Source organism: Lates calcarifer, linkage group LG11, assembly GCF_001640805.2.
Source record: "Lates calcarifer isolate ASB-BC8 linkage group LG11, TLL_Latcal_v3, whole genome shotgun sequence".
Classification (NCBI taxonomy): domain Eukaryota; kingdom Metazoa; phylum Chordata; class Actinopteri; family Centropomidae; genus Lates; species Lates calcarifer.
The window spans coordinates 5,649,676-5,665,562 of record NC_066843.1 but is presented as its reverse complement, the minus strand read 5'-3'; the positions used below and the strand labels follow the sequence as shown (position 1 = coordinate 5,665,562).

General features: G+C 42.7%; 1 protein-coding gene across 1 annotated transcript; it reads left to right on the top strand.

Annotated features, from left to right (window-relative positions):
- The first annotated feature begins 1,074 nt into the window (after window positions 1-1,074).
- stk17al (serine/threonine kinase 17a like) lies at window positions 1,075-13,963 on the top strand. The gene is made up of 7 exons (XM_018702556.2): window positions 1,075-1,418; window positions 4,922-5,134; window positions 9,561-9,705; window positions 10,581-10,707; window positions 10,810-10,858; window positions 11,184-11,363; window positions 12,128-13,963. Exons 1-7 carry the CDS (start codon window positions 1,306-1,308, stop codon window positions 12,417-12,419), a joined length of 1,119 nt encoding a protein of 372 aa, XP_018558072.1. The 5' UTR covers window positions 1,075-1,305; the 3' UTR covers window positions 12,420-13,963.
- Window positions 13,964-15,887: the final 1,924 nt, after the last annotated feature.

The window sequence follows — 15,887 nt, the reverse complement described above, 5'->3', positions numbered from 1 at the left end:
CTTCACAGTTTTAGTTTCAGCAAGCCCCTGGAGCTTAGGTGACACATTTCCCATGGAGTACAGGTCATCATCACACTGGTCCCCTCTGCAAGCCATAAATACCAATACTGACATTTCCTCATTGCCTTGTCTGTATATTCACTATCCTTGCTAGCCTGTAGTAAGGATCTGTGATACTGTTTTTTCTATGTCTGGTTTACAGTAAATATTGCATGCAAGAAAAACAGAAACAGAGAAGAAACTGAAGCACCTGCACATCAACATCACTGGACTTTCCAAGTAATGAGTTGTATAATGGGATGCTTTGAATTCTTTTTTTTATGCCATTCAGGTTCAGTGGGTTGACAAACACCTCTCCCACAGATTAAAACGTCTGCAGAGAGCTCTCATGCCCTGAGGGCAGCGTCACATTCATGACTTAGTGTGGTGTGGGAAAAAAAGTCTCACCTGTAGCACAGCCAAGCCCATTAAAAGGAGCAGGAGCTAACATAACAACAATCATGTCAGACATGCCTAAAATGTTTGCCTCTGTATGCAAATATGTTTTGTTGGACTTTTATTCACAGTTACCATAAGTGGCTTATTAATTAGTCCCAGCAAACACATTTGAACTCTTTGCCTTCCTTATTTAGCTAGAGTTGAACAAATCTAAACTGATAGTTTACACCCTAATAGAATGTTGCAAATTATAGGGAGATAATGTGCACAGTAGTTTGACCACCTATGCTCTGATATTGTTATGTGTAAGAGGGAAATTCATGGCTAATAATTATCACAATTTTAATATTATAAGATATCCCAATAACTACCAAACTGAAACTAATGACAGAGGTACTTAATTTCCCTGAGGGAGTCATCCCAAGGGATCAATAAAGTCTAGTCTAAGTCTAAATCTAAGGTGTTTGTTTATGTTTGTGTACCTGCACAAAGCCCCTGTCACTTGAACACACCACTGGCCAACTGGCTTGCACCTTTTGAGTCCGTCCTCTTTAGCGAGTTCATTGGCTTCCCCAGCTGAGCATCAGCACAGGGGGGGCGGGCCCGACGAGGAGTTTATTGTCAGGAATGTGTAGTAGCACTCAAACTAATTTACCGCACCGACTGTGCTACACTCCTGCAGGGCATCATCCTCTCGTTTGGGACGCGCTTAACCTGGATTATCTCTCGGTGGTTTGACACAGCTGCTCTTGGCTCTAATAGATTATTGTATCATGCGAGTTTTTACTTGACCGGATCAGAAAGTCGTCATTGTTGTATTTTGTTTTGGTGGAGGAAGATAGTTTTACTTCAAGAGACGAGACTTCAATGCCAGATTCAGCAACGATGAGCAAAAACGGAATGGTGACAAAAATCCACACGAGGATAAGAACTGACCCGTTCACAGCCAATTATGACCTGGTCGGCAAAGAACTGGGCAGGTGAGTTTGTTTGTCGCGTGAGTGGTTTCAAGCATTCATTGATGAAAAGAATAATCTGTGTGCTGTGAGTTTGTTCCTGTGCTGCCTGGCTAGGTTTTACCACAATATCTTGACAGGCTTATGCAAATCCGGTAATCATGTTAGATTTGTTCTCTGCACGTGTTAATGGGAAACGTGTAAATTAAACATTTCCAGTCTCACATTCCATCCCGGGGTAAGGCGCTGATGGAAACGCGCTTTGGCACCGGGAATGCGCAGTGGTAATACGCTCTCGTAGCGTCTTGGCTGAAAGGGGCTGGAAAGTATTGGGACTTTCTGGTCTTGTAATTTATAGAATGATGTGGACTGTAATGAGTTTATGTGAAAATGATGCTGGGACAGGGAAAGTTTTGTAAAGTGAGAACCTAAGTTGCCCTGTCCCCACACCGCCATCCAAGAAAGAATGAAAGCATCATATTGCCCTCCGAAACTTCACAACCTGTGTTACTGTTTCTGTTGATGCTCGCTACTGTGGTGTAGTAGATCCCAGCACATGTAGTGGTGAAAATGTAAACATCCTTAGATGCCATTAGCTCCGCTTCAGTGTATGGCAGCATATGGAAGTGTATAAACTCATAGGCTTTGCTTTCTTGACAGTTTTCTGTGCCATACCTGTTTGCCCAGGAGCTGTAGCATGAAATATGCCAACTACCATCAGCTACTTTTCTTTCTCTCTTCTCCCAAATGCTTTTTGGCTGTCACACTGATTGATGTGTGGATCCGGTGGACACTGAAGTGCACATTCCAGTGCCATTTGAGCTGGGATGCCCCAGTATACCAGACAATAATGACTTTCTTCAGAAAGCATTTTGAATTGAGACGAGAAACCACAGTGGACGTCTTGGTTTCCACTTAATGCAGCAGCTGTTTGATTACCACTTGGGCCAATTCTGCATCTGTCTCTACAACTCTAACACTTTTCACTCTAAGTATGCTGCTATGCTTAGTGTGGTGGGGCAAACTAAATAAAGAGTCCATTGGGAGCAGTCAGTTTTCCTTGTCAGGCACACTAGGACATCCTGGGACCCATGAGGGGGGGCTACCTAAACACCCCCCCACCCTCAATACCTTAACTGTTCATCCTTCTTCCCTCCTCTTCTCATGACTCCAACCCCAACAACATCCTGAGATCAGGCCTCATAATCGCATTAAGGGGAGGAATGTACATAGTGCTGCATGCCAGGAGATCAGCTATATAGCGTGTACATTAGGAGAGATGTTGATCATATTAGAACCGACGAGTTGCCTGAGTTGAATTCTTCCTCCAGCTGCCTCTGTCAACTCTCTTGAAGTTCAAAGAAACAACAAGGCTCATTGGTTTTATTTTCAAAACCATCCCATCGTCAGACTTTGCATTATGTGCTTTGGTCCCCTGCAGAAGTGCACAATAAAATGTTGTGGTCAACTTGAAAGCAGGAAGAGGAACTCATGTTGTGTGTCAGTCTGTCTGTGAAACAGGCAAATGAGAGCTGTCATTTCTCACTGCTCTTCAGACATGAGTCAGTGCCCCACTGACTGAGAGAGAAAAAATGCAGACACCACAGGAAAGCAGTTGCTTTATCAAATTATCACTATCTCCAGAGCTGGAGGGAAATTAGTTTTGTGTGCCACAGTAAAGTTGATGATTGATGACACACTAGTTTCAGAATGATTTTACTCAGGATAAACCTGCATGAGCTGTTTGATCTGCATAACTGCATTTGTGAATCTAGGCAGGATGTTTGTGTAAGCATTCATTAGTGTTGACCAGAGTTCAGTTGAGAGCTTTTCTGCTGTAATAGAGGTAACTGATTTAATGCAAAAAAGGAAACAAACATAATCTATAAGATATTATATTAAAGCATTGTCATGTTTTGTATAACCAGTAGGTTTTGTCCATCTGCCTAGTAACATGGCAGAGCTGGCACAGCCGGCTGGAAGATGGCCATGTTTAGTAACCTCTGACCTGTTGTCAGCCTTTGAAAGGCCTCCTGTTGCTCCTTTCCATGACCAGCGGTCATTCCTTTTCACTCCATACGTAGTTCCCAGCCCACAGTGAGCTGCTCTGAACTTGGCTAATTAAGGCTAAAAAGGCTCTGACGGGTTTTGCCTTTTCATTCTGAACAATGAATCGTCACCATTCTGCAAGACTGGGAAAACGCAAAAGAGACGGAACAGGCCCCACAGCAGCCGGGGTGGTAGCCAAAACCAGGCTCCGGCCAGAACAGTTGCTGTTTTTGGTCTGCAGTACAGTGGGCTTGGAGTAACACTGTGTGGGAAAATGACTGGCACCATGCTGACTGGACCTTTCTGACTTGGCCACTTCATTTAGATTCTGCCCATTTCACAGTCATCCTTTCACATCCTGTGTTCGGTTTTCCTAAGACTTTTGGAGTGTGTCTGCAATGAGTAGCTCATTAAACATTGAGATGTTAGTTGGATATAGAAGTTGAGGTTGCAGTATCCATTCTGGCATGCTGCTTAGGCTCCAACCTGACTGTAACAGCAGTGACCCCCTGCCTGGCCTGCCCAGCCGCGGTCAGGTGGGTGGTCCCAGTCTTGGGGCTGCTGTGTTAACCGACTGGTCAGCTTTTGTACGACTGTCAAAGGAGAAGCAGGCGCTGGCCAAGGGTCTGGGCGGAGGCGTCAACACAATTCCATTTGTCCGTGCTGCTGTCAGCTGTGAAGAAAGGGAAATGGACAAGGCCTCATTATCAGCCTGGGAGGGGATGGCTGGTGATTGTGGTTGACTTGACACAGAGAGGCAATTCTGCACACATCGGACATCCTGCCCACACCCACGGCTGCCCCTTAACACATCCAATGAATCCATCAGTGTATCTGCAGAAAAATGAATGGTAGCGATGAGGTTGTAAAGGTGGATGTTCTTATTTTTCATCTCATGTTTTGCTCACGACATACCAGCAATCAAGCTGCTGCATCGCTTTGTTTTTGCTTGACCTGTGAAGTGGCATTAGCCTTATCAGGTCCCTGCCCACTGTTCAGCAGCTCTTGCCAAAACTGTCAGCCTTATCTGCCTCCTGTCAGACCCTCCTGAAGGCTAAAGGAAAAGGAGGAGAAAGGGGTAAATCCTAACCGAATGTCTACTGACGCCTCCTCAGTTGAGCATATCAACATTTTTCAAATGATGCCACTTCACCTTCTTATCTCTGAACTGTTCTTTAACCTCGCCTACAGTGTTGCACTCGTGGCTTGTTGGCGGGTTTTCCCAAATGTCTTACACTGTAATCTAGGTTTCACCTCCATAGCAGTTGAACTGTGACGAGTATGTCCAGTAATTTTAGCCTTTCATTTGCTCCAGTTTTAAATGACCTAAATACGATCCAGTGGTCCCGTTTGGCCCGTTTGGATACAGAATAGAACCATCTCTGACCAAATCTATTTGAAAAGCCAGTAATGTGGTTGTGATTATTCTGTCTCCTCACTAATCACTCTCTCGCTCTCTCCCCCTCTTTGTTTCCCAGGGGAAAGTTTGCGGTGGTGAAGAAGTGCATTGAGAAGGCAACAGGGAAGCAGTACGCTGCCAAGTTCCTGCGAAAGCGACGGAAGGGCGCGGACTGCCGCATGGACATCTTGAACGAGATTGCTGTGCTGGAGGCGGCCAAGGCAAACCCCTATGTGGTGGCACTGCATGAGGTCTACGAAACCCACACTGAAATCATCCTCGTTCTTGAGTGGTAAGACAGTGGGCATTACAGTAAAAAAAAAACAAAACAAACCTGAAGGTCTTTAAAGGTTTACAGAAACAGCCTTGTCTGTCACTCCAAAGCTTGTTTGTGTTCAGACCCTCATGCACACAAACAGCCCTGGCTTGCACTGCCACTGATATGAGAAGAAAATGATGGTGGTAATTTAATGGCCTTTAAAACTTTCCTCACATGCCAGGAAAACTTGGATAAAATGCTTAGGTTCTCAGTCAGTAGGGAGATGAAAATCCTTTAATCACTCACTATAAACTTTCCTTCAGTGGAGTTTTTCTCATGTAGAATGTTTTAGGGTTCTGTAGACACTAAACTGGCTTCTAGAGAGCTTTCATACATATTCATTCATTTCTACTCAATAAGCAACTTGATAAGCAAAGTTTCTTTTTTTTGAGAAATCTTCAATGGGGGGGCGAAACCTCACAGCCAAATCACATCATGCAACATCCTGTATCTAACCTGATGAGAATGTCACTGCTTACGTGTTTTCATGTGAATTGCCAGCTTTTATCTGATCTGAGAACAAAAATAATTTCCTTCCTGGTTGACATATGTGCTGGTTATTGAGAATACATGCATGTGCTCACACCTTTCTCACCTCAAAAAAAACAAAAAAACATACATGTGTGAAATGCACAGCCTTGCACTGTTGCAACATAAACTCTGCCTTAAATGGAAATTGACGCTCTTTGTGGTTCATTTCTCTTCTCAGCATAGCCGCGACACCTCAGTCTCCTCTTACGCTAAATGCTGTCAGGAACTGTCGTTTTAAATACCAATGTGGCATAACTGCACCGCTCTCACTGTGTGAAAATGACAATATAGAGAGTAGAGTCAGCTAAACCCTACTGTGAGAACTTATTGCTCACTGCTCTAGATGGTTTGTTGCCTGTCAGCGTGCAGGTGAACCGGCCGAGATGAGCTGCTCGTTCAGTGACCTGGCAAGGTCATCCTGGCTGTCTGGCCCTGATCTGTTGTGGTTATGTGTTAAATGACATGATGTATCTAGCAGGTGTCCTCTGACTGCTCTACTGACAGCCTTTAATTAGAATGTGGAAAGGACTCTTAGCATCCTAATTACCTCACTTGTCTCATTACAGCAAAATAACACTAGGCAATTACACTTGAACCACATTACCCTGACCCTGTTTCTGAACTGCCTGCTACTCAGGCAGGAAGCCTGCTGCTGCCCAGTTCTTGCTAGTCGTCCTCATCCCAGACAAGGAATGCCTCTGCAGAACAAAAGCCTTTTCTGTGGGGCCATGTTTGACCTCTGACTGAAGTGTGAAAGGGGAAGTAGCACCACAGTTCACCCCTGCATGCCTGCAGAGAAAACATAGCAGGAGGTCAGTCAGCACCGGTCCACAGTTCCTCTCCAGCTGCCAAATAGAGCTGCAGTCTTTGAGCATCTAATCAAGCAGCCCTGCACATACACAATATTTTAGTGAGCTCAGTTTTTAAATATTATTATCTATTATTATTATTATTATTATCATCTATTGTACTGTACATTGCTTGCCCTTAAAAGCTACAGTAGCACTCAGAGTAAGACCCTTGGCCACTGAAAGACTGCATCTCAGAAAACTGTCTGACCTCAGCATGAGTTTCAAGAATTGCAAACCATTTTCCATTTCCTGTGGCTTTAAATGTAAGCAGCAAGCAAAGCTCCCAAAAGTAGCACACCACCACGCTGGTATAAAGTGTTGCGCGCACACATACAGACACACACAGATATACACTTCTAGCAGCCACAACCACATCCTTGGTAATGTCAGAGAAATGGAAGCGAGAAGTTGAATTCTAATCATCTTTTCAGTGTAGCTCCAGCATGCGTCAGTGCCACAGAAAACCCCAGCATAATGACTGGTTCGAGAAATGGCCACTTTGATGAAAAATGAAAGCACATCACCTCTGAGCTCTGAAACTTTTATTGTGCACAATTGCTAAAAATGATCACAGTGATGAATTCACCACCAGGCACAGTCCCTCATATTTTTTTTAGCTATACTAGAGTGCACTGTAGGGAAGTGTTGAACCTATTTTAGATGCCTAAAAGGTTGAATATGAAGTCTCTTGTGTAGATAAAGGAATCTAAACCCTAACTCAAAATCACAAACTCCAGAATCTACAGTGCATTTTCAGCCCTTTGAATGTCAGTGACCTCTGTAAAAAGCTGAAGGTTTTCACATTCATGAGAGTGTATCATAATTGATTTAAAATCTGTGTCAGTTTTCATTATGTCTCCTTGCAGGGTATCCGTTAAGCTGCATGATTCTCCTTAAGATGGCATGACTTGAATTTCATTTAATTTTTCAATTTCCTCCTTGTTTCATGTCAATTTTTATTTCAATAATGTAACTCAGAGCACTAATGTCCTCACTGGGCTATAATTGGACTATAATGGAGCACAAGTGCCGTCCAGAAAATTTATCCGACAGGTTAGGCTTGGGGAAGTTGGTGTACAGAGTGCTGTTAAGATGACGTCAATAAACACCCTGCTTGGTAGTCAGCCAAGAATGGCTTTGACCAAGTAAAACAATTAAAAGTAGTTTGACTTGGTTTAAGATAGAGAAATATTTCAGCTTTTTCCTGCATAATATCCTTTTATTTAGAGATTGAGGCTCATCTGTTCTTGGCTCTTGTCTTCAAATGGTTAAGCTTCTTTATGCCCTCACTCATGTTGGTTACAGTGGGTTTATTCTTGCGGGTTGGTGCAGGGGAGGATGTCAGCCTACACTGAAGTAGCGAGTACATTAACTCTCTAGGAGGGAGGGAGAGTGCAGTGACAATATTTAGAGCTCAGGAAAGTATCAGATCATTCTTAAGTGCTAGGCCAGAATGTGTGCAGTCTGTTCATTTAAACAAGATGGTCTTTATCAAGATTTTAAATCCTTTCAGGCACTCCGCTGACAGCTTAATGACTATTGAAACACTTTGTCACGTCAAGTCTTTAATTGTTCAGACAGGTACGGTAAATGCTTAAAGGTCAAGTCTGTGTTAAGTTGACAGATTCAAGTTCATTCTCGATATAACACTGACTCAGTAAGGCATGAGGATTTTCAGCAATAGAATCAAAAGCGTCTATCAAACCACACTCATGTCTTTCATTTCCTCTCCCAAATGAAAACACTAACACCAGGCTTGTTTACATTTGGTATAGATGGGCAGATCAATGTAAACAGATTGAGCGCAGAGTTCCATCCACTGCTCTTTAAACTCTCTGGGGGTTGTTAGGTGGGATTGAGCATGTTTGCAACAAGCTGGGTAGGTGGCAGGTCAAGTATTTGGTTCTGGGAGAAAAAGAAAAGATTATAAGGACCAATGACGGATATCCTCAAAATCCAACAAAACATGAGTGCTATTTTCACAGCTGAGGATAGTAAGGAGCGCAGGGTTAGGAGGCTAACAGGGGATTGCGTGGTGATTGGTTATGTAACAGATATGCCCAGGGCCTGGTCACAAAGTTTTCCCTCTGAAGATAAAAAGCATGTGTGCCATCTAAATCCCCCACACATGGTTCTAGTTTTTTGGGGAGAACTGTCAACTTCAAGCATTGATCTGACTGATGTAGCATCCAATGTAAATCCACCATGTCTCCACTTGACCTACTGTTGTTACACAAGCGCAGCAAGACCAGGCAAGAATCTGACAAAAAATGTGAGAAGTCACCATTGAGTTGTCTAATTACTAAATTCCAAAAAAGGATAATCCCATATACCTAAGTTGTTCTGAGCAAACAAGGAGAAAATTATGCAGGCTGGGGCTCATACACAGTATCTAGTTACCAACCTGACACTGATTTCCTGCCACGCTTTATGCACCTTCTCTGGTATCTTTATACTTCAAGATCTGTTCTTTTTAAGGCTCTTCTTAGTTGCTCTTTCCCCTGTTTTGATTTAGTAAGTTAACTTGCAATATATCAGGCTATATAAGTCCTTATCTCAACCTGCTATAAGCTGATATGACTAGTCTTATCTCCAGTAATATTCCTGAGAAAGGGAAAGTACATGCAGAGGCGTGGGACCTTAAATTCATGTTGGACTCACATGCAAACAGTGTGTAGATGTGGATGAACTTTGTTCTTCCAAGCCAAAGTACACTAATGAGGAGACTGGCTGTTATGCAATTTTAAAAAAAAAAGAGTGGAAATGATTTTGGGTTTGTTCACTAAAATTGCACTAATGGGATGTGTTGGAATTTGCCATTGTCACATTTCAAACTGAGAGGAAGGGCGTATTTGTTCAGTTTAAGGCGCAATTTATTATGACAAGTTAAAATGAATAATCAAATATGAAAGTAAGCCAAGCTAAACTCCACTGGGTGGCTATCCATGTACAGTTCTTTTCTTCACATCTTATCCTTGTTTTGTTTTCTCAGTTTTCCTTCCTTTCTTTCCTTCCAGTGCCGCTGGTGGCGAAATCTTCAACCAATGTGTTGCTGATAATGACGAGGCTTTCACAGAGAAAGATGTGATCCGGCTGGCCAAGCAGATCCTGACTGGGGTGGCTTTCCTTCATCGAAACAATGTTGTGCATCTGGATCTGAAAGTAAGCACACTGAAACATTATATGACAATATAGGACAGTGTATTCCCTTGAGGGCCAGACTGAGTAAGATATGATTACTGTTATGCAAGCGCAGCTCATTCAGTGTGTAACAACCCTATTCCCAAGAAGAATCTGTCTGTAAAGGAACCTCACTGAACAATTGTGTTTTCTTTAATGGGCCACAAGGTAACTAGGTAGTCATCATTGAGGTTTTCCTTTTCCCTAAGGGTCTTGAAAAAATTACCAAGCGTCTGGTTTCTCAGTACAGGTTACACAATTTCTCTAAAAGTAAAAAAAACAAAACCCTGCATTTGTTCTAGATTAAATTATCAGATGAAATATACCAAATCCATAGTTTATCAGGACTCATGCTTTAAAACATTGTGGTGTATGATAACATAGTGTAAGGCTAAGTATTTTCAAGAGGTGAATCTCATGTCTCTTCAGTTGCTCTTGTGGTCCCATAGACTTTAGTGGCCTGAGCCTGATAGTTGGCCTGTCCTCTCCTCTTGTGTTTATCTCAAGTGTTCCAACCAGCTCTGGCAATAAGCCAGTTTGACCCAGAATTAAGCACAGTTGTACGCACACTACAGTATTTGCACACACAAACCATTCAAGTGGTTCACAGGAATATCCTACCTGCTTTCAGTCTCATCTGATAAGCTTAGTGGATGATCTTAGCTAAGAGGAGCAACTAGTATACTGAATGACAAACTAGACCCCAGATCCTCTTGGGATCAGTTACCTCAAATGCTTTGACTCATTCACACTGACATATAATTAATGACCTCAGATGTCAGACCTCAGGCTTCTTGAATAATCATTAGCCCTTATGTAACATACCTCTGTCTAATCTGTGTGTCCGTCCTCTCCAGCCCCAGAACATCTTGCTGACCAGTGCCAGACCTCTTGGGGACATTCGTATTGTGGACTTTGGCTTGTCCAGGCGCATGGACAACATCACAGAAGTCAGAGAGATTCTGGGCACCCCAGAGTATGTGGGTGAGTCCTGCTTTCAGTCCTTCAATACACAGAATCACCTGTGTCTTTTCAATCTGAGTGTCATTTATCATGACTAATTGGGGCCATGTGTTTCTGTTGCAGCACCAGAGATCCTGAACTATGAACCCATTAGCACTGCTACAGACATGTGGTAAGTGTGCTACTGTAGTTAATGAGACTATTTCCACCCATTTTTAATGGATGCTGTGCAGAACTCATTTAGTTCCTGCTTTACGTCTAGGAATAAAGACATATTCAGGACAGTGACATCACCTCCCTAACGTGCAGACTGAAGTTTTATGTCTAGACCTTTGACCATAAGATTGTCTTTGCTTCATGCTTTTCGACTAACCACAGCATAGTGGAAGGCAGCCAGATCTATTGTGCCACAGTGTGTCGCAAAACAGATTCTGTAACCATCAAAGATGACGAATTTCCTCATAAACTCCTTCCCTTTCTTCCTCCCTCTCTGACAGGAGTATCGGGGTCCTGATCTACGTCATGCTGACAGGCGAGTCTCCCTTCCTGGGTGACGAAAAGCAGCAAACATTCCTCAATATCTCCCAAGTCAACGTAGACTACTCTCAAGACACGTTTGAAGGAATCTCCTCCCTGGCTATTGACTTCATCAAGTCCCTGTTACTTAAAAACCCCAGGTGAGGCTGCTTACAGTAATAATGAAGATAATGTCTATTATGGATAAATCTGCAAAGTTTCCATCAGCATCGATCTGAGCTGATTCACACACCAAGGATGTGAGTCAGGTTCACTGCAGGACGGAAGTACATCCGGCTGTGTGTGTGTGTGGTAACAAGATTTGCGTCACATACACGATAAAACATTTCCTTTTTTAGCAAACAGTGATTGTAAGCTCACCTCATTCAAAAAAAAGAAATGCCCGTATCTTTGTTTTGACATTTCACACTTGACACGTCAACTTTAAGTGTCACCATGTTAAAAAAAAAAAAGAGTAGTCAAACTAAGGTGATTTCCGAGGAAAGCTATATAACCATATTTCTGATGAACTTAACTTAGCCTAATTCTGACTGAGTGCTCCAACACTGAGCCCTTAATTTATCAGCACAATCTCTTGATACAAAGTAGCAGCAGCCTCTGTCTCACATCCAGTGCCATAATCTCCAGTCAGTATCATTTAATTGCAGCAGATTAGTGGTGGCGTTGGAAAAAGTGGAAGATTCCTCAGTGTTTGAGTAATCAGTGAGGGATGGAGGGGGAAAAAGTCTTGAGAGCAAAAAGTGCTTTTTTTGTGGTTTTTCCAAACCAAATGTTGAAAAGGAATATGGCCGACGTCTGCGAAAGAATGGATTGAGTGAATCGGAAGATCCAGGCAATCCACCGGTTATGTAAACTCTTTGGGAATTTCCACTCATCCACAGTGTTATTGTGTTTGTGTGTGCAGGAAGAGAGCCACAGCAGAAGAATGCCTCAACCACCCCTGGCTGAACCCGCTCCCCCATCCCCACTCCCACCCGCACCTCCACACCAGGTCGGCTGCTTCTTTGGACGAGCCGGAGACGAGTCAGTCTGAGTCGGAGCCCGAGAGCCCAGCTCCGTCCCCTGAGCTGGACTTGCTCGGCTCGTACCTTACGTGCTCAGGCCAGGGTGGGCTGAAGACGGGCCGTGACGCCTTCTCTTTCAGCGAGTCCCCCTTCCCCACACGACCTGAAATACAGCAGGAGCTGATCTGCTGAATGATGCCTCACAGGTGGAGAGAGACTGAAAGAATTCAAACTCAACGGGGCAGACGCTGAAAGCCAGTGAGCCTGCAGCTTCTTGGTTTGGATCTGACACAAGGCCATGCTATATGGATGCTGTATGCCTGCTGCTGGCTGCTTCTACTGCTGTGATGTCTGTGAGCTGGGCTGTGTGGAGTTTGATACCTCTGCGTGTGTGTTTATGTGTGTGAATAATACATGCTACTCCGTGCTGATTTATGATTGCACGGCAGGAATGTGAGAGGAATGAAGATGCAGGAGAAAAGAGTGGGAGAAGACACACAAGGATTGTGTCGCAGGACTGCACTGCTACCTTAAAAGTGACAGAACTGAACTGGGCTCAGCTTATAATACTGTTGTCAGTTCACCCCTGCACGCACACTGGTTCCTCATTTTACCCAATTAGCCCTTTGAAGGAGGAAAGGCAGCCTCCTGCTTCCTTGGGAAATGACTTCACTCACTGTGTGCTCTCATCAAAACAAGTTATGCTTCAGCTGACCCAGACATACCTTCTGTGATGAGTTTTCTTGAAGGAAGTAAAGGGTTTTGACAGATGGTTCTATTTAACAATGGAATTAAAGGACAGCACCTACGCTGAATCCAGACGTTAACTGTCCCACTGTTTTATACGTTTATTTATATGTGTTTGGTATACCACTTCAGCCCCTTAAACATACAAAGCCACATCAATGCCTGACTTTGAGATGAAAATGGTAGCATTCTTATTTTTTTAAGGACAATCTTGAGCACTTTTTATTTTGTTTTTGGACTTCCGTGTAATAGTAAGAAACCAAAGGCTCATCGAGCACAGTCAGCTGTCACAATGTACTGTACATATTAACAACCATATTCTCCACCATCCACTGTTATTGTCACATGACCTTTTTTTCACAAATGTGCCACTTTCTCAACCTCACTTCTCTGTTAATATCAAAGTTAAAAGTTTTACTTGGTTCGTTTTTTTTGTTGGCTATTGCACAAGTTGCACAATTTTTTTTGTACTTAACTGCGCTAGATTTCATGCTCTTTGAATATTGTGAAAACATCAGTCATGGAAAGAGGGAATGGCAGGGGTTGAAAGCAACAGCTCAGTTTTGCTATTAGAGTTGTAGTAGATGAACAATGATATGGTCAACTGAAGAACCCAGAGTTGTATAAATATATGATATTTGCCTTCAGATGCTCGGGAGCAGAGAAATAAGAATTTCTCAAAAAAGTACTGAAATGTATATTGTGAGTTAGTATTAAAATTAATCTCTAAGGATAATTGTTGTTTGTTTTTTTGTTTTTTTTTGTTCTGTTTTTTTTTTTTTTACCAGTGTATGAATGTTAACATCATTATATCACGTCTTATTTTGTACATTAACTTTTACTTATTCCTGTTGTTTTCTGCTCATGAATTTCAGGCAGGTTTGCACTTGTCCGTGGGGACGTTATATTAAAATGAATAAATGTTGATGATGGCATGCATTGCAAAATGTATCGAAGAAAAACAAAATACATGCGCATTTTGTATCAAACTCTTCTGTCTGTGTGTGATTTTTTTTAAAGTGTCATCTGTCAGTTAGTGTGTCAGTCAACCAACCATTTTGATCCAAACTGACATATCTCCAGAACTGACCCTTGTAAATATTCATTTGATAATTAAATATGTGCCAAATGAATGACATTCCCATCGGCCTCAACTGATTAGTTTTGTGATAATTAGAAAATGTTAGCATGTTAGCATGTTAACCTAAACTATAACAAACATTATACCTGTTTAGCATCAGCATGTTAGCATGCTGATGCTTTTTTCCTCTTATTTCTTTTCCTGTTAATATGATCCTTCAGATTGACCCTTCAGAGGGTCCCAGCACCCACTGGGAGCCATTACTCACATTTTTGTATCAGCCCACAATATACTGTTATCCCCCTGTAAACCTCACATTTTCACTTGATCCCATCTCTCATTTTGCATGGTGCTGACGATCAACAGTGGTGTTTCTGTTTGACTGGCGTTGATAGCTCACCTGTGTATGAAGTCAGCAGAAAAGCAAGATCTCATACCAAAACGGATTACCCATGCTTGGATCACATTGCGGGTGAAGCATCTGCTTTTCCCCTCAGTGTATCTATTTACAGAAACAGAGTATCACAAAGAAAATAAAAGTATTCTCTTGAGCCAGTCTTCCATAAATATCCAGCAGCCTCTCAGAACAGGAAATGCCAGCATCCTGTGAAGAGGAACACAGAGTAATGTTTTCCACTGTAGTAAAGTTTCTTTCCCTCTCTGTCTTTCTCTCTCATGCTCACCCTCTTGTGCTTGTTTACTTGTGTCAGGTTAAACAATATCCCAGCCTGCCAATATCATGAATTCTTGCTTTAATGTGCTCTTCCTCTTATGGCTGGCAGTGAGCCAGTTCAGCTCAGCCATGGCCAGTAAAGAGAAAGCGGGGCTCCCCTGCAGGGTCCTGCTCTGGTGGCTCTTGGCTGGACCGACCCCTTCCCCTAAAGAAAATCCGGCTGCTGCACAGAGCCAAGGAATGCCAGAAATGTTCATAACCAGCCTCCTGCCTTTTTTCAAACCACGTCCTTTATGCCTTTCTTCTCTCCTATCCTCCTTATGGGTTTTTTTTTTCTTGGTGGGAGGTGGTATTGTTTCCATACTGCAGCACACGCGCAGACACACATAAACATATGCGGTTATTGAAGTGGTTGATTAAGTGGCTGTTTCTCAGAAGGACTCTCGGGATCGGCTCATGACTTTGATATTTAAGGTGACTATTAGAGGATGATTTAAGACAGATGTGGAGACAATTTATGTTGTCTCCTGACTGGTGAATGCGCTACAACATCTGGCTTTGTAGCAAAAGAGCACTTGACTCCTACACATCCAAATAAATACAAAGAGCCCACCAAAGCTTATTGTGACATCCAGATAACCTGCTCTCAACAGTCCATGTGGATTGAAACTAAGGTCTGGCTTAATGGTTTCTGAAGGCAACAAATATTACTTTTAAACACCACAATGAGGCGCATTATGTTACAAAGTCCATTTGTCTCTCTTGTGTCTGTGCACCATGCAGAACATAGGCTGCTTCTGCTGTAGGCTCTCAGCAGTTGTTCCATCTCACGCTAACCAGCCGCACATCCCAAAGGCAAGTCTGTCATTGCTTCCAGCTGTCACACTTTGATCCCTTGAGGTTCGTGAAAATCCAGAACTGGGATTTCAAAATGTAAACCTCTTGGGAAGATGGAAAGGCTACATTCTACACTGTAAAGGTCAAAACTATCCGTTATATAACCAAAGACTGTTTGACAGCAGGGTTATATTTTGACTGTGTCTTTTTCATCCATGTGCCACCGACGGCTCAGGAACATGCTACAAAAATGGTATCTTGTCTGTAATCAAATATTTGTTTATGTAAAGCACTTTTCTTCGTCATAGTCAAATATTTTTGT